The sequence below is a fragment of the Sceloporus occidentalis genome, unplaced genomic scaffold, assembly GCF_023333645.1.
Source record: "Sceloporus occidentalis isolate IW3139 unplaced genomic scaffold, rSceOcc1.0.p SCAF_5, whole genome shotgun sequence".
NCBI lineage: Eukaryota > Metazoa > Chordata > Lepidosauria > Squamata > Phrynosomatidae > Sceloporus > Sceloporus occidentalis.
In genome coordinates, this window is record NW_028316985.1 from 11,178,034 (window position 1) to 11,195,375 (window position 17,342).

The window sequence follows — 17,342 nt, forward strand, 5'->3', positions numbered from 1 at the left end:
AGCTCTAGAAAGTAGAACAGTTGGTGTAACATCTGAAGCTGATAGTAAGCACTCCTGGCTGTCATATCTACCTGGGCTGTCGGGTGGAAGTGACAGATCTGGAAGGACTGGTTCTCACACTTCCAACTCCAGGTTAGTGGTCGATAGTCCAGGCTTCATGGTTGATGGTATCAAATGCCCCCTAGAGGTCCAAAAGCACTAACCTTTAACAATAAAAGCATCTCCATTTTGCCTAGATTCAGTTTCAGTTTGTTTTTCCTCATCCAATCTATTGTTTCCTCCAGACACTCATTCAGAGGAGACACGCTATCCTTAACTGATGCTATTTTTTGAAGGCATGGAGAAATATATTTAGGTGTCATGGGCATACGGATAGCACACACACCCATACCTCTGCATGCTATTTCCCAGCAATTTCATATAGATGTTAAATAGTTTTTGGGATAGAATGGCACCTTGTGCAATGCCATATAATACATGTTGTTGTTGTTCTTGTTGTTGAGGAGGAGGAGCTGCTGTTCCCAAACACCACCATCTGGAACCTACCTGAGAGATAGAACTGGAACCATTGAAACACAGTGTCTCTGATTCCCAAACACCTTGTGTGTTCCAGAAAGATACCATGGTCGATGGTATCAAATACCACTGAGAGGTCCAAAAGCACCAATAGGGACACACTCCTCCTGTCTATGCTCAGGCAAAGATCATCCACAAAGACAACCACAGTGAATGTTGAATATCCCTTGTTGTTGTTTGGAAAACCTGGCCACACTAGTTATACTGGGCAGGGATGAGTATCCCTAGCCACTTCTAGGAGTTTTCATCTCTACCAGAAGCAAGACTTTTGTAAAGCCAATGGGTTTTAATGAAGCCAGCTACCTCAAAATACTTTGTTTTGTATTCCTAACAACATATTGTTCCTAACAATATATTGTTACTAGGAAAATCCCCTTCCCTACCTGCTGTGGGAATCACAGCTAACTTTAGAAGGGCCAGGGAATTGTGCCTTGGTGAGGTTTACAAATGATGGTCCTTGCTGATCAAAGTGGAAATGCTTTGCCCTGTGAGCCCTGCATTACTATACTCTTGTCTGTCCTTAGAGAGAGATTTCAGGTATCACTTAAAGTGAGATGAACAATCATCATGACATGGAAAATAGGCTGCATCTACACTGCAGAATTAATGCAGTTTGACACCACTTTAACTGCCATGGCTCAATGGTAAGGAATGCTTGGATTTGTAGTTTTGTGAGATATTTAGCTTTCTCAGTCAGAGACACATAGCCTCTGTAGTTCTCTGAATTCAATCTGAGCTGTTGGTCAAAGGAGCTTTGTTTAAGTTCTCACATCCTTGACATCATTCGTAAAACAAAGCACTAGTTTAAGTAAAATTTCAAATATGCTTCTCTTTAAAAAACAAAAGAAAACAAAACGAACCTGAACCAAACTTTTTGCAGCATCAGTTTGAGAGAGCAAATATTCAAGCTGAAGGAGATTCTTGATTAACTCCCATGTCTAAAAATAAACATCCATCGACAAAGGTGCTGCCTTACTCCAAGAACCAGCCAAGATGCTGACAACTCCAATTTACTTCCTCCCCAAGAGGTTACTGATCTGTTGCCTACCAGTGTGTGTGTGTGTGTGTGGGGGGGGGTATCCATGCCACAGTGTTTGACTTTCCTCCTCTAGTTTCATGTTATGTGACTTCATATGGCCCATTAAGATTTCATGGTGAGCTTTTCATTCATGGTGGAATAGAGTGTGTTTACTAATAGGAGTTAGATAAAACCTGTCCAATTTAGATCTGCAGATTTAAGACCAAATTTTGTTTTCTGGAGAGGTAGACTCTGTACACTCTTGAAACCCACATAGAGATCCAGCTTAACAATCATAGGCCTGGTAAAGATGGGCAAAAAGCACTGTCCTCGGGCCAAAATTAGGGTTCAGGAGAGCAGAGCAACCTCACACTCCTGAACCCTAGTTTGTAATGGTGCCGTCATGACAGCCTCCCATCCACATGGGAGCCCCCATGATGATGCAAGCGATGCACAGCATCCGCACATCACTGCACCGTGCTTGTGTCATCGATGTGTGACAGTGTGCCAATGGTGCACTCATGGTGTCTGTGCCACATACCAAAAAGAACCTGCTTTTAGCAGGTTTATTTTGGTGCAGAGGGACGCCACACGGTTTGGCTGCTGTGGCATCCCTCAGGAGCAAAAATGGGCGCCTCCAGCCTGCCCTTTTCGGCTGATCTGTTGAGCCCCATAGTTTTCAAAGAGATACTAAAATGAGTCATGCTAAAATAAATAAAGGTAAAGGTTTCTCCTTTGACATGGTTGTCAAGTTGTGTCTGACTGTAGGGGGCAATGCTCATTTATCTTACTTAGCCAAAGGAGCCAGTGTTGTCAAAGATGATTCCGTGTTCAAGTGACCAGCATGTTTAAGTGCTGAGGCACACAGAATGCCGTTACCTTCCCACCAAAGAGTTACCTATTTATCTACTTGCACTTTTACATGCTTTCGAACTGCTTGGTTGGCAGAAGCTGGGACTAATGAAAGGAGCTCACTCTTTCACGCGGTGCCTGAGTCTTGAACTACTGATCTGCCGACTTTGTGGTTGTCAGAGTCAGCATCTTAACTGCTAAGCCACCGTGTTTAATATGAGTATAAATACTCATGCTATAACATGAAAATTATTCATATTTTTGTAAATATTTTATTCAAATTTTCAACAACCAACAAAACAACAAATAAAATAGCCTTCTATTACAACATCTCATCACCTTATAAATGCATGAGATTTGTCCTTGCCTTTACTTCTCTTCTTTATTTCCCTCTGACTTCCCAAATCTTCCACCTCCTAAATGGTGTTGTTAATGTACAACATATATATAAATTACTCATATTAAAGTATGCATACTAAACTCAGGAGAGAGCCTTCTATGTGGCTGCACTCTTCCACAGAAGGTCCAGTCGGCCCCTTCCCTGCTGTCTTTCCTCTGGTGGAAGAGGTAAAGAGATGTTTTTAATTTAGGCAGGCTTTTGAACTTTAAATTCTAATTTAAATTATGGCACTGTAGTATGTCCGTAAGTAGTGTGTTGTTTTAATCTTTTTAATCTTTTGTTGAAATTGTGTTTTTAACAGGTTTTAAGTATGTTTTTAATAGTACAGTTGCATAATACCTTTTGAACTCTAGTTAATTAATGTTTTAGCAGCATCTTTGTTGGATTATTGTAAGTTACCTTGAAACTCAGAATATAAATAAATAGATAGATAAATACTGAAAACATTCTGTAGAAAAAACAAAGAATAGTCATAGTAAACCATGACCCCCAACATTCCATTCCAAAATAAGTCTTTTAATGTCTGAAAAGATAATCTTTTATTGGTTTGGATGATGAACACCAGAATAATAATAATTAACAGAAACTTTTCCTTTTGGACATTTCTGAAACATGAAATAAGGGAATAAACATTTATTTTCCAGTTGTATGCATTGTTTGAGAAATAAGGGGGAAGGAGGAATTTGCAATAAAAGTAAAAAACATAGGTTCATTCTTCTCCATGTCCATGAACATGATAAATTGAGTTTGACAGATTGCGTACAAAACATTTTTGATAGCCCTGAGGAAGATGTGGCCCTCCAAATGGTGTTGGACCTCAGCTTCCATAAACTTTTGTCCACATTCCAAATTGCACAGGATTGTAGAAATGGTCATCCTGAAACATTTGGAGGACTGCATGTGCCTCATCTCTTTTTAAATGACAGTATGCCCCAAAAATATCATGAGTAAATGTACAACACAGTCTTGGTCAGCCTAAGACACCTCACATATTGTTGGGACAGAGCAACAGGGAGTATCTCATTCACCAAAAAGTATTTATTAAAAGAGAAACACACGAAACATAAGAATGAATGGAAAGAATGAGAACTGATTTTATTGCCAAAGAAAGCAAGGTAAACTCAAATCTTTGTAACAGTTTAAGCCAATGAACAGTGGATGCATAAGACTTCAGCCGTAATGGTTTTTTTCCACATTAACTTCAACAGACTTTATAAGTGCTTAACTTTTAGCAGGAGGACCAAAACAGGGAGACTAACATGGAGAATGGTCTGGAAACCATGCCCTGTGAGGACCAACTTAGGAAACTGGGTATGTTTAGCCTGAAGAAGAGAGAGTTAAGAGGTGATATGATAGCCCTGTTTAAATATTTGAAGGGATGCCATATTGAGGAGGGAGCAAGCTTGTTTTTTGCTGCTCCAAAGACTAGGACCTGGAGCAATGGATGCAAGCTACAGGAAAAGATATTCCACCTCAACATTAGGAGGAACCTCCTGACAGTAACGCCTGTTTGACAGTGGAACAAACTCCCCCAGAGTGTAATGGAGTCTCCTTCCTTGGAGGTTTTTAAGCAGAGGCTGGATGGCCATCTGTCGGGGATGCTTTGATTCATGGCAGGGGGTTGGACTGGATGGCACTTGTGGCTTCTTTCCAACTCTATGATTTAATGATTCTATGAAAGTAAAGCTGAAGTCTTATGTATGCTGACTAGAGATGGGTAAGGGGCAGGACAGGGCTTTAAAGAACCCTAAACACACACACATACACATATACAACTCCACATGACACCACCAAAAGTCTTACCCAAGAGGCATGACCCACATACCTTGAAAAGCATTTATGCAGCCATAGGGGTTAGAAAATTTTTCTTCATTTGTTTTAAATTAAATGTAAGCATCACAGGAGGCTGAGTTGTGCCACATATCTATGCCTTTTCTGCATTTCTGCAGAACCATGGCACATATACATTGCTCTGATGATCTCACTAAGTTGGGAAGGAAGCCATTTTGGATTTAATGGTGAAACTCCGACTTAAACAATATCGTACTTTAAAGGCATTTTTCAGTCCTATGCAGAACAATGGTGTGGGATGGGTGGGGAAGAATTCCTGCAGAATGCCCACCAAATTTGCTATTTGCACCATAAGCCTGTGAGTACAAGCAAATAGCAGCTTGGGAGCAAACAGTGATCATGGAGCAATGGGATACAGAGACACAGCATGGGTAAACCAGCCCAATTTGCCTGTGGTCTGGTCCCAGTTTGGTGGACAAAGGCATGGCTCCTTTATGTTAAAGAAAAATGTCAATAATCTCATGGGGTTGACAGCCATTTGTAAAGTCAGGTGCTACCTGGCTCTCTGACAATACAGTTTCTGCTATTTACAAAAAAGGCCCCAGAGCCCCTGTGGCATGCCAAAAGGGTAAGTGAACCACAGTCTTCCCCTATTAAGAATTCATATCTCTTTGACACAGCATCCAGTTTGTAAAATTTACATACATTATACATGTCACATCAAATGCTAAGGGAGAAAGATCTGGAACCTCAGAATTTCAATGTGTTTCAAGGATAGAAGCTTGCCGCCTATTTATGTTGTGATGAGCAGCTTTGATAACTCCAAGTATGAACTAAAATCCGGACCAAATTCACTGCCACACTGCCATAGAAGCCACTAGCCACAACTGATACATAGTCAAGAAGTTCGGCAGTTTTAAATTGTTGTTTTTAAAAAATCGTTAAAAACAGGACCTTGCTATACAGTTGCAGGAGGGCTGTAGGGATCTGCAATCCTCCTGACATTTAGGTGCTCTGCACTCTTCTACATAGGATACCTGTGTGTGTATGTATGTGTGTGTATATATATATATATATATATATATATATATATATATATATATGGAGAATAGGATTCAATTCCCACCTCAGCTATGTAACCTATTGGGTGACCTTGGCTAAGTCGCATGCTTTCAGCCTCAGGGGAAGGCAAAGGCAAACCTCCTCTGAACAAATCTTGCCAAGAAAACCCCATAACAGGTTCACCTTAGGGTTGCCATAAGTTGGAAATGACTTGAAGTCACAATAACAACAATGTATATATATCACCATTCCGCAAATGGATATCATATGTAGAAGAGTAAAAGAAACAGCATTCCAGTTTATAAGCTAATTTCATATTACATCTGATCTGTCTCCCTCAGATTTATATATCTATACAGCTATATATAGAGAGATACAGTTGGACTCGGTATTATGCGAGGAATCCACTCCAGGACCCTTTGTGTAATGTGAAATTTATGTATAATCTGGAATTCTATTTCTCTTATCGCAATTGAATGACAAAGTGTTCTCTCTAGGAATTTTGTAGGTTCTCTAATGTGATTCTATGGTATGTCCTGCTGGAAGTTGACCAGGACAATGTGCAAGCATGACTAACAAGGACTCACATATATTCACCTATAACTAAAACTGCATAATACGAACTTGTGTAATATGGGATCCCACTGTACAGGTACCATTACAGTGTAAGAATATCTGTTTTCCAACAAGCATTTGGTCTGTTAATTAAATCCTGGCCTATAGGGCCACCATTTTCGATTTTGTCTGATATTGGAAGCTAAATAGGACCAAACCTGGTTACTTGTTGGATGAGAGACAATCAAGAATCTCCAAGTAGAATTAGGAAAGAATCCCACCTGAAAGAGATGGCAACACAGAGAATGGATGGAGCAATGATCTGACTCTGTGTAAGACAGGTTTCTCTGTTCCTAAGCATTCAGTCACATGTCTTAAAGGGTCTGAGATTAGTAGGGACGCAATGAAAAAAGTGAAGAACAGCAGCATTCTCAATGGGAAAAGTGAAATCGGGGGGTGGGGGGGTTACCATTATTAAATGAGTGTCATATTCCAACACTCAAACCCCTACATCACACTGCCTTAGGTACCATGATTTTTTAAAGATGAAAGTAAGGAGAAAAATTAAAGAAAAAACAAAGACAGAAAAACAAGGTTCAATTTCTCCAAGTTGCTCTCTCCTTTGTCATCTTGACAAAACACGTTTCTGAGGAACAACTCTCAGATCTGAGTGCAATATTCTTATAATCGCATGCAACTGTATACATTTGACATACACATGCTATGCTATATTAGGTTATCATTGCCAATTGACACTTTCTCCTTTTAAGTTTTGTTTGAAGAACATCTTTGATCATCAATAGGCACCTTTTATAACATTCACCCATTTGTTTATATCATGGCTGGCTCTGATGGAATTGCTTCTACAAATGTGATTGTTCTTAAGATTAAGTCTACTGGATAAGCTCTACTTTAAAAATAACATTGGGCTGTAGGAACTGCCATTACTATATTTTGAGGAGATTGAATGGATTCAATCCCCTGGTTTGGCAAGACTCCAGTGGAATTTTCACTTGCTTTGATAACTTTAGTAAAATTTAGACAGTTTTGGTTCATTCCTAAATATTCTGGCCAATTCCTAACAATTAATGCTGGAATCTTAAGTGTTTAATCAAACTGGAGAATTCACATGTCTCTTTTCAGTCATAAAAATTCTTTGCTTACCGTTTCAAAGTTAAGCAGCAATCATATATTCTGACACTTTTTAAAAAAACAAATTATTTTATTGGGAAATCCAAATTTAAACTAAAAATGAGATTTTATATTTGGAGTTAATGTGTTCTGCAAGTCAACCTACAGTGGGAAGATTCAAAATCTGACCGTTTTGCAGGAAGGTGACACAAATCCATACTCAGTCCTAGAATTATGGGATATTCTAAATACGATAAGATTGATCCACTCTTATCTTATCATTTCCCCTTATCAATAAAGTGAGGACACAAAAGTGAATTACCTCATAACACTGTTGTCAAGACAAACAAGTCAAATCTGGCTCAATAAATGCAATATAAAATACAAATGATGATAATTACTAACAATTCTTTAGTGAGAATTCACTTTTAGCAGGCTTCACATTTTTTGGCAAGACCTGTTGAGAGACCACTTCAAATTTACCAAAGCACAAGTACATCCAGACTTTATGAAATTATCTCAGAATGAGTCTTGCAGTGATAGTAAATCAGCTCCATAGAAGATACTATGCTATTTTGTATTTTTATTAAAACCAAGAAGGAATACTTTATGTATGACCAACTGGGATATGCTTCCCATCCAGGATAACACTCCTGATGTTCATGCATAGTAGTTCTATTTGCAATAGCCAACCTATTTATTTCTATGGGAGGGAGCTCCATGCTTGCTAAGATATGTAAACATAAGAAACCAGGACTCACTCACATCATCTCCTTTCTTAGATATTGTTCTGAATTCCTCTGAGTTGCAAGTTCTTCACCTGATTATATGGGTATCATGATGATACTGGCTGGCATGAATGAGGATGTTAAGAAATTATATTCTCCCCTAAATTGAATAGGAATGGCTGCAATCGTAGAAACTCTACACATGCATCACAGCAAGCATGGAACTATCATGCACAGAAATAAAGAAGACAAAATGCCAATGGTACAATGGAATTGAAGTTTCATTTGGTCCTGACTTTGCTAGAGTATACATGACTGTATCCCTAGTCACCAAAGATGGCCATCAAAGTCTCCATAACTAACTGATTCTAGGCCATCTCTGCCAATGATGACAGTATCTTTTTAATGCTTAGAATGTGGATCTGAACTTTCTGAAAGAACTAGCAAAGAGGCATGACCCAAAGAGCCCTATAGGTAAAGCACTTGTGTTTGAGCAAGGGAGGCCAACATACAAGCAGATTTCCTCTCCTTAGCAGCTCCTTGTATCTTCAAGGATGTCTTTGTCAGGGGTTCACCTGTACTTCAGAGATGCCTGAATATCTTCAATAAACATAGAATGATAGAGCTGGAAGGAATGTCAAAGGCCATCCACTCCAGCCCTCTACCAGTGTGGGAATACACTGCTCAAGGTGGCCATTAAAAGACTCCGAGTAAAAGCCTCCAATGAAGGAAAGTCCATCAAACTCTGATATTCCACTGTTGAAAAGCTCTGATCATCAGGAAATCTATCCTAATGTTTAGTGAGAAACTCTTTTCTTGTAATTTGAATCTCTTTCTTTGGGTCCTATCTTCTGGAGCAGCAGAAAACAAGTTTGATCGATCATCTACCTGACAGTCCTCAGATATTTAAAGATGGCTGTCATATCATCTCTGTCTTCTCTTCTCCCAACTAAACATATCCTCAACTAACTGTTCCTTGTAGGGCTTAGTTTCTACACTTGTCGCCATCTTGGTCACCCTGCTCTGGATCTAACATGTTACCTGGTGCATGACCCTAAAGTTTCTCCACAACAATCACAGCAAAAGCTGATGTCAATGAAATTGTTTCCCCTCCCTATCCTATAAAACAGCTTACTTCAACCCAGCATCCTCAATCCATCTAACATAGACAATGGGTGTTGTAGTCGGATATAGGTGAAAGATGCCAGGTTGGGCAAGCTGCTACAACATACACATTAAAGGAGGGGGTGACAGAAGCAAAAGCTTTATGATTGCTAGAGTACAGTCCACTTTCTGACCAATACTGAAATATGAGACAGTTCTTCCAGTACTGAGCCTTTTAGTACTGAGTAATCTACAGTAGTCCTGAAATCAAGATTCTTACATAATTTGCTGATTACAGTGAGAGAGGCAACATTATGTAAGCTTGTGACCTTTCTTTCTTTCTTTCTTTCTTTCTTTCTTCACTTCACTTGCCTTGTAATTTTTTAACAGCAGCCTTCAAGGGCTGTTTATTCTTCAAATCAGGTAAATGTGACAGTCAAGAGCGCCTGTTATTGGCTTCAGCTGATATGCCAACTGCACTCTTTTCTGGAAGTAAGGGATCTTGAGACTGTTGTACACGCGGTGGTAACCTCATGTCTAGACTTCTGTAGTGCGCTCTACATGGGGCTACCCTCGTGCTTGATTCAGAAACTGCAATTAGTGCAGAACATGGCGGCCAGAGTAGTGTCAGGAACATCGAGGAGGGACCATATTACTCCGGTATTAAAGTCGCTCCACTGGCTGCATATTAGTTTCCGGGCCCAGTACAAGGTGTTGGTTATCACCTTTAAAGGCCTAAATGGCTTGGGTTCAAACTATCTCAGGGACCGCCTCCTCCCATATAATCCTCCCCGCACACTCCGGTCCTCTGGGAGGAATTTGCTGCAGCCTCAAAGATATAGGCTTTTGGCTATTTCCCAGAGGGCTTTTTCTGTTGTCGCCCCCAGATTATAGAATGACCTTCCGGACGAGATCTGTCAATTGACATCTTTAGACAGCTTTAAAAAGGCTGTCAATACGGATCTCTTCTGGCAGGCCTTTCCGGGATAGATAATCACAGCCTCAGGAACCCTCTTCTCATGAGAGTCTCTAAGGTCCTCCCTGGAAATTTAATTAGAATGCTACCGCAGTTTACTGTTTTGTCTTGTTTTGTTTTGTAATAATGTGTATGTGTTGATGTTGTTTTAATTTGTTGGTTTTAATTATAATTGATTTAATAACTTTTTAAGGGAGGGAGGGAAGTAGATTTTGATGTATAACGTATTGTATTTTATTACTGTTAGCTGCCCCGATTGACCTCAAAGGGACAGGATATAAATAAATTATTATTATTAATATTAATATTATTATTATTATTCTAAGAATGTCCTGGACTAAGGATGATTAAAATGAAAGAGGCCACAAACATCAATTGATAATGAGAGAGCATTTAAAAATCTGATGAAAATACTAGTTTTTCAAGAGATGAGAGCTTTAATGAATATATATTTAAAGATCTGGTCATTATTTGACACATTAAACCCTATTTTCTTCCTGATGCATTCTGGCATTATCTGTATTCAGCAACATAACTTTTCTGCTTCCTACAGCACTATATAAATAAAGTTTAATAATAATAATAATCAAAATGTTGACCCTCTTCTCCCTTGCTCACTATAAAGTGTGGGATGGAAAACAATATGAGACTTATATCTATGTAAACGGACTTATGTCAGTGGGAAATAGAATTGAGGAGTTTCACATCATCCTTATTTAACAAGGGGCTGATGCACATCATGACACTTTTTTCTGACAGGAAGACATAATCTTGGCTAGGTGACACCAAAGGAGGAACCTATGGTATGTGTTCACACACCATTTCTCAATCTCCCACCTTCTGGACTCAACAACATTCTCTAAAGGTATCATTAAGATCCACAATCTGTGTGCCAATAATGGATATCTTTACATACAAGAGCTTCCTTCCTCCAGCAAAAGAAATCTCCTTCAACAGAAGGAATCTTCATCTAACAAAATGACTCCTCCACTGATGGAAGCACTCCTCACTCTGGAAGAAAGGTGCCTTTGAATCCAATCCATTTGTATGACCTAACCATTTGCTGAAGTCAACTGTACTGACTTAATCACTGAGCCAAACGATGCCATGTAAATTACTTGTCTACAAATACTGCAAGTCCCCTCTTGCAGACATAAAATAATAATCACATGGAACTTCATTTTGAAGTCTCATTATTAAATGTTTGACTGTCAGGTGGGTTGATTCAGCTCTGTAACTCAGTTGTTTTCACTTTATGTGAGTCTTCCTACTCAAGTATGACATATACACAGCTCATCAAATGTGAAGACCCAATACATTGCAATGTTTGGGCCACAGATTATTATTCTCTAAGAGATAAAGATCTATTTACGATATTTATTTATTGAAGGCATTTATCATCTCATGACCCACCAGACCCCCTGAAGCAAAATTTATAAATCTAATCCTACATGAGCAAAATCTAATCCTTCAAGACTGACACGTTGCCAGAATCCTTTGTATGCATACCATATCTATCTATCTACATATCTATCTCACACATACTAAATGCGTGCTGTCAGGTTTATACAAATGGGCAGTTCATCATATCCCTGCCAAAAATTCCCCACTCCTAGCAAACTAGTACACCATGAGACAAGCTTGTACCCTAGATGTATGACAGAGTCTGTCTTGTTAAAGATGTGGAAGAAATAGCTCAATGGGTGATACAACCCCAATTTACAAAGCTGTAGAATCCCAGGAGGACTGAACCAATCTGTTTGTTCCAAATACATGGGTCAGCTCTGAATAAGCCCTAAAAGGCATGTGTGCAGTTGCTGGAACTGGAATGTGGCTGGGTATGTCCGCTTGCTCTAATGGTTGACCATCAGCAGTACAAATCATTACCCTCCGCTCATGCACACACATTTTAAAAATATATGTGCATATTTAGTGATATCCCATGCATAACGAAGTAACAATACTAGGGTTGATTCTTCATGTACGTTCAGGAAGAGCTGCATACAAACCTAGATTCTTAGCAAGTATGCCTATAGGATATAGACTGTTAGTCCCATTGGCTTTTTATATCTTTAGGTAGGGAGTTTTTAATGCTTCTAAGAATATTTTCAGTACATCTTAAGTGAAAAGCCCTTGGTGGCTGGTTTGTTTTACCATTTACATCCCAATTCCCCATCAGGAACAACATGCTGTACTCTATATACAAGTTAGTAAGCTACTGACATAATGCTGTACTGAATTTCTCCATGGATATCTCTGTGACAAAATTGAGTTTGACAAAATTGAAATGCTGCCACCATTAACCTTTTTGTTTCTGTTCACTAGTACTGACCATCCTTACCAGCTTCTGCTCCAGCTTAAATCATATTCATTTAGCTGTACTGCCTTTCAACTAGAACTCCAGTTTATCTGGGATCTGATTTTGTATGCTGTGATACCATGATCCCGTGCAGCCAGTCCCAGTGCCAGTTCAAAATAAGGGCTATCATTCTTGTAAATACTCTTAAATGGCTTTGTGATGGTGCTACATGCCCAGACTTGGATGTATAATAATGTCAGAAAGTCATTTCAGAAAGCATTGCCCTCACCCTTAATAGGTGCCATGCTGCAAACACTTCCACTCATATTTCCAGTTCCTCTGATAATCACTGGTATGTTTTATAGGAAGAAAGTGCTTATAAGATGCTCAACAAAAAGAAAGTGTTAACTAACTTTCATTATTACCCTGATGATTCTAGTTATAACTGTATAAATACAATGCAAAAAATGATCAAGATCAGTTAAGAGATGAGGAAACATTCTCTATTACTGCTTATGTCAAAAAATTACTCCAGAGTGGGAGGCAGAATTAAAAGGAATTATGTCCATTGTGCAAAACGTGATGTAAACCAGACTAGGAGCAAAAAGAATACAATTATTTTAAACACAGAATTCCCTGTTTTCCAGTTTAAATTCTAATCTGAAAACGTTTGGAGTCTCTTGGATACTCTTATTTTGGCAAGTATCAAATATAAAATTGTTTAGGTTGCCAACTGTTAAATAGTAAAAAACACCAAAATCACTTTCTGAACACACCAGTGATCCAATATTGCAAAATAAACTCTGCAAAATCAAACATCATTGGGTGACAAATACAGATAAATATTAGAGCTGCAACAGTTAACTCATTGGTTAGACTGAACCAATTTTAATTATCTAGGAAGGCATCATTCATTAATTGGTGAACACATTTAAAAAAACACACAAATGTTAATTATTCTTCAACACAAATATCTGTAAAAATGGAAGATAGGTCTCATCTGAGAAGATTCCCCTTCACTTTCACACTGTAGGCAACATGGCATCCTTTATGGCACATTCTCTACCTATGAAAACAGCACTTCCTGGAACATGTACATGTGCCATTAAAAAGTATGCTTTTTTGGCAAAACAGTAATTTTATTCACATGCAGATTTGTGGGATTTAATCAATTATACATTAATATTAAACAAATCTGAATCAATTAAACAAATCTGAGTCAATTAACTGCACAGATCCACATATGAATAAAACAGCTATTTTGCTGGGGGGGGGGGAGGCATACTTTATTTTTATTAGGGTGAGACCTAAAAAATTCAATGAAAATTCAACAAATATGCAAGCATCTGAAGAACAGGTAGAAAATATGTGATATCAAAATCTACAGAGGAGAAAGTGGAGAACCATTTGTGAAAGATATGTTTCCCCTCAAGTTTGACAATGGACACATATGTAACTTGGAAAAGCTACTTGACTATGCTGGATGGGGGATTCTGGGACTTGTATTCCAAAAAAGCAACTTCCCCAACCTCTGGAAATAAGTTGTTGGCATTGCCTTACTCTCAGTTCATTTCACAGGTAATGTTGGTTTGTTGAACTCTTGTAGTATCACCACGTTGTACAATTTACTTAACAGGGAATCACCAGTCTTGGCCTACAGCTTCTCATTACACTTACTCATTTCACAGTTTATTGTTTAAACCAACCTGATAAACTCAGGGATTTTAAGGGAAGTAAGTTTGATCAGAGTTAAGCTGAAAATGGCTCAATATCACTGACCTGGATCGAAGTAAATTTACACTTGACAAACTGACATTTTTGTAGTTGAAATTGTTTATGTTGACCCAGTTATCTATTCTAGTATTGCCTATTTTCCCTGGAAGAAACCCTTCAATGATTCAAACTACCACCTTGGATTCAACTCGGGAATGAACACGAGACTGTCTATTTGCAAAGAATGTGCTCTTCCATTACCTGTTGCTCTTTCCCCAAAGTCTGAAATAGGTATGACAAGGGATTACAAATAACTAGTTACAAATAACAATCATTGTAATTAATTTCTTTTTGAAACAACTAAGGCTTAACTAAGTTGCACTAAAACTTTAATATGGCAAGGGATAAATCACTCTTTCTGCAGTGCAACTGTAATGGGTTTAGTTAGCTTTACAGTAATGGGGAGACAGCCTAAGTCAGTGTTGGTTACATCAGAGGCCAGCAGTTTATAACTTACCAATATTTAAAAGAAAGCTACTTTTGAATAAATGAAAAACTAAAGAGCCAACTTTTAAAATGCAACTATAACTCTAATGGTTGGGGAAGCTTGAAACTGTACATGTATTTACTTGTTGATATAAACTTTTCCAAGTTCTGTGGAATGCATAACCTATAAGTACAATGCACGACCTTCTCATTGAGTCTTGGACATATGAAGGAATGTAGGATGAAGCACATAAAATAAACATGGCACATAACGTTCAAACATCACAAAATTGGCTCAAGTCAGCTTCTACAAAACCCAGGATTGGCAGCATACGAAACAGGCTGAGGTGCTTTGTTTTGTTTTTGTTTTTATCATGAAGCAAGTTGTGTGGCATTTTGATATAGCGAGGCCAGCTCAGAATCGTGGCTTAGTTCAATGTTGCATGAAAGGATGCATGATACTTTTATGACCAGGAGCAACCTTGACTACCTAACAAGAACAGTACTTTACAGCAATACACCTATGTGGAAAAAAATCTGGGCCACCATTTCATAAAAATAAATATTTTGCTAAAAAACATTCACATTTTTAAAAAACAAAAAAACAAAAACAAAACCATTTTTCCAGTTTGTGCTCCAAGGGCTCACGGATCCTACTATTGAGATACACTGTTGGTTATTTTTGTTCCTTTCAAAAAAAAAAAAAGAAAGAAAGAAAAGGAAGAGGAAGAGGAAGAGAGGAAATTGGCACAGTTCTGCTATTTGTTCAATGCTTCTTGAAGAAAATAGGAATGGGTGGCTTCAGGCACCTTTCAAGATCCAGCTTTGGAAACAAAGGAAGAAATGACACTAAAGAAACATATTCCCAATTGGGTATCAGTCTTAAAATCTGAGTAACATGAAATATTCAGCACTGTCACTGAAAGCCCTTTGTAATTCTACCCCAACCCCTTCATGCCCTTGTATTACAACCTTAGCATCAACCAGTCGAATTCTGTCATTTTGCTGAATAACATCCATCAAGGACCTCACAAAACATGGCATGTGAGGACTCTTAATTCTTCAATTCACCTTCCATTGTTAATGGCACAATTTTCTTAATGTAGAGGTCCATGCAGCTCTGGGTTTGGTTATTTTTCCCCCCGATGTTTTTTCATACATCCCAGTTCTCAGGATGCAGGGTGAAACACAGAGTCTTCACAGTGTTCAAGCTGCATTCGCAATACTCCTGTTTTGTGAAGGAACCATAGCTGTAAGAATTCCTCTGGCATAGCATGGAAGCCTGAATCTGGCAAGACGTTGTCATAATAATGATGACTGATGAACTTTCCATGCAGGTCCATTGAAAAAGGCCAGAAGCCATAAATTGTTACTTCTTCACAGAAACCCAAGGCTGCGCTGACCAGGAAGAGACCCGTCGACAGCCGCTTTCCGTGAATTCCTTTGCTCTTCCAGAATTTCCCAATGTCTCGCAGGAAGTTTGGGTTGGCAAAGATTACTGTTTGCTTAGCGCCAACATCTGCTAGAGTGTAGTAGACCCGGAGAGAGGGCTCCGTCCCCGCTTTCATGGAAAAGGCTGGCATATATATGTAGCTCTGATTGTAGACTTTAACACTGTCCACAAATGCTTTCCGAGACCAAAGAAGACTCTGAAACCTGTTCCAAAACATGATGGGAAAATAACAGGTTAGTGCTTTCCCATCAGTTCAAAGCATCATGGAAAAGATCTTGCAACTACAGACAACAGATGTCTTTCATGACAGAAGTTTCTGGGATTTCTTGAAACCTAGATTTTTTTTTAAACAAACAAGCAAACTCCTTATTTTTAATCCAAAATCTAGTGTGAAATGAATTTTTACATACTAATAAATATGGCTATGGTTCCCATTTTAACAAACAGGTTGGGTTTTCTGTTTTCCTACATACTTTAGTTCAGCCTCTGCTCAATCCTTTGGAAGCCTATGTTTTCATTTCTGACACTTCACTAGTTTGTCTTCCTATTTGTCTGAGTTTGTGGGGGGGGGGGGGGGGAAGGAAGGAAGAACAAATTGCAACTACATTCAACTGACAATTTTTTACAACTGTATCTGAAGAAGGAACTATTAATGACTGGGTAACGTTTCCAAGAAAACCTCTGCGATAGGTTCACCTTAGGGTCACCAACCTGAAGGCACACAGCAACAACAACAACACTCTGTTTTTTATTGGCATGTCTTTAAATTTCCTTTAATTCTATTTTTTAATACTGCAACTTGTTTAATTTGTTTTAAAATATCATCCCCCCCCCCCCCCCCGGTCTTTATCTATACTTATTAAGTCGATTTTATTGTGAGCTGCTTTGACTGACCGTTTTGGGAGAAAGATAGAAAATACGTTAAATGAATACATTCTCAGTTGGAATTTTGTTCCTGTCACAAATAAGTTTCTTTACACATGGGACTCTACTTTTGGCTGTTCTGCAATTCAGGTCATCAATGTATAAGTGGGTTTCTACCTATGTAACTATATGATATGGGCTTAAATCTCTTGTTACTCTCAACTTGAGCAGAAACAGTTAATCAGTTGGGTTTACCAACCTACTGAGTCACCATACAACAATTGACTGAGGGGGTCTTTTCTGTTTGGGAGGAACCAGTGGAATCTCAGCCATT

At 38.6% G+C, this 17,342-nt stretch overlaps 1 protein-coding gene across 1 annotated transcript in view; it reads right to left on the reverse strand.

The window, feature by feature from the left end:
* Window positions 1-15,841: 15,841 nt before the first annotated feature.
* LOC149311661 (alpha-N-acetylneuraminide alpha-2,8-sialyltransferase-like) overlaps window positions 15,842-17,342 on the reverse strand; it is a 97,726-nt gene continuing 96,225 nt past the window's right edge. The window contains exon 5 of the mRNA XM_089526594.1: window positions 15,842-16,347. Within this exon, the coding sequence (XP_089382720.1) occupies window positions 15,861-16,347 (487 nt within the window). The 3' untranslated portion in view covers window positions 15,842-15,860. The remainder of the gene's footprint in view (window positions 16,348-17,342) is intronic.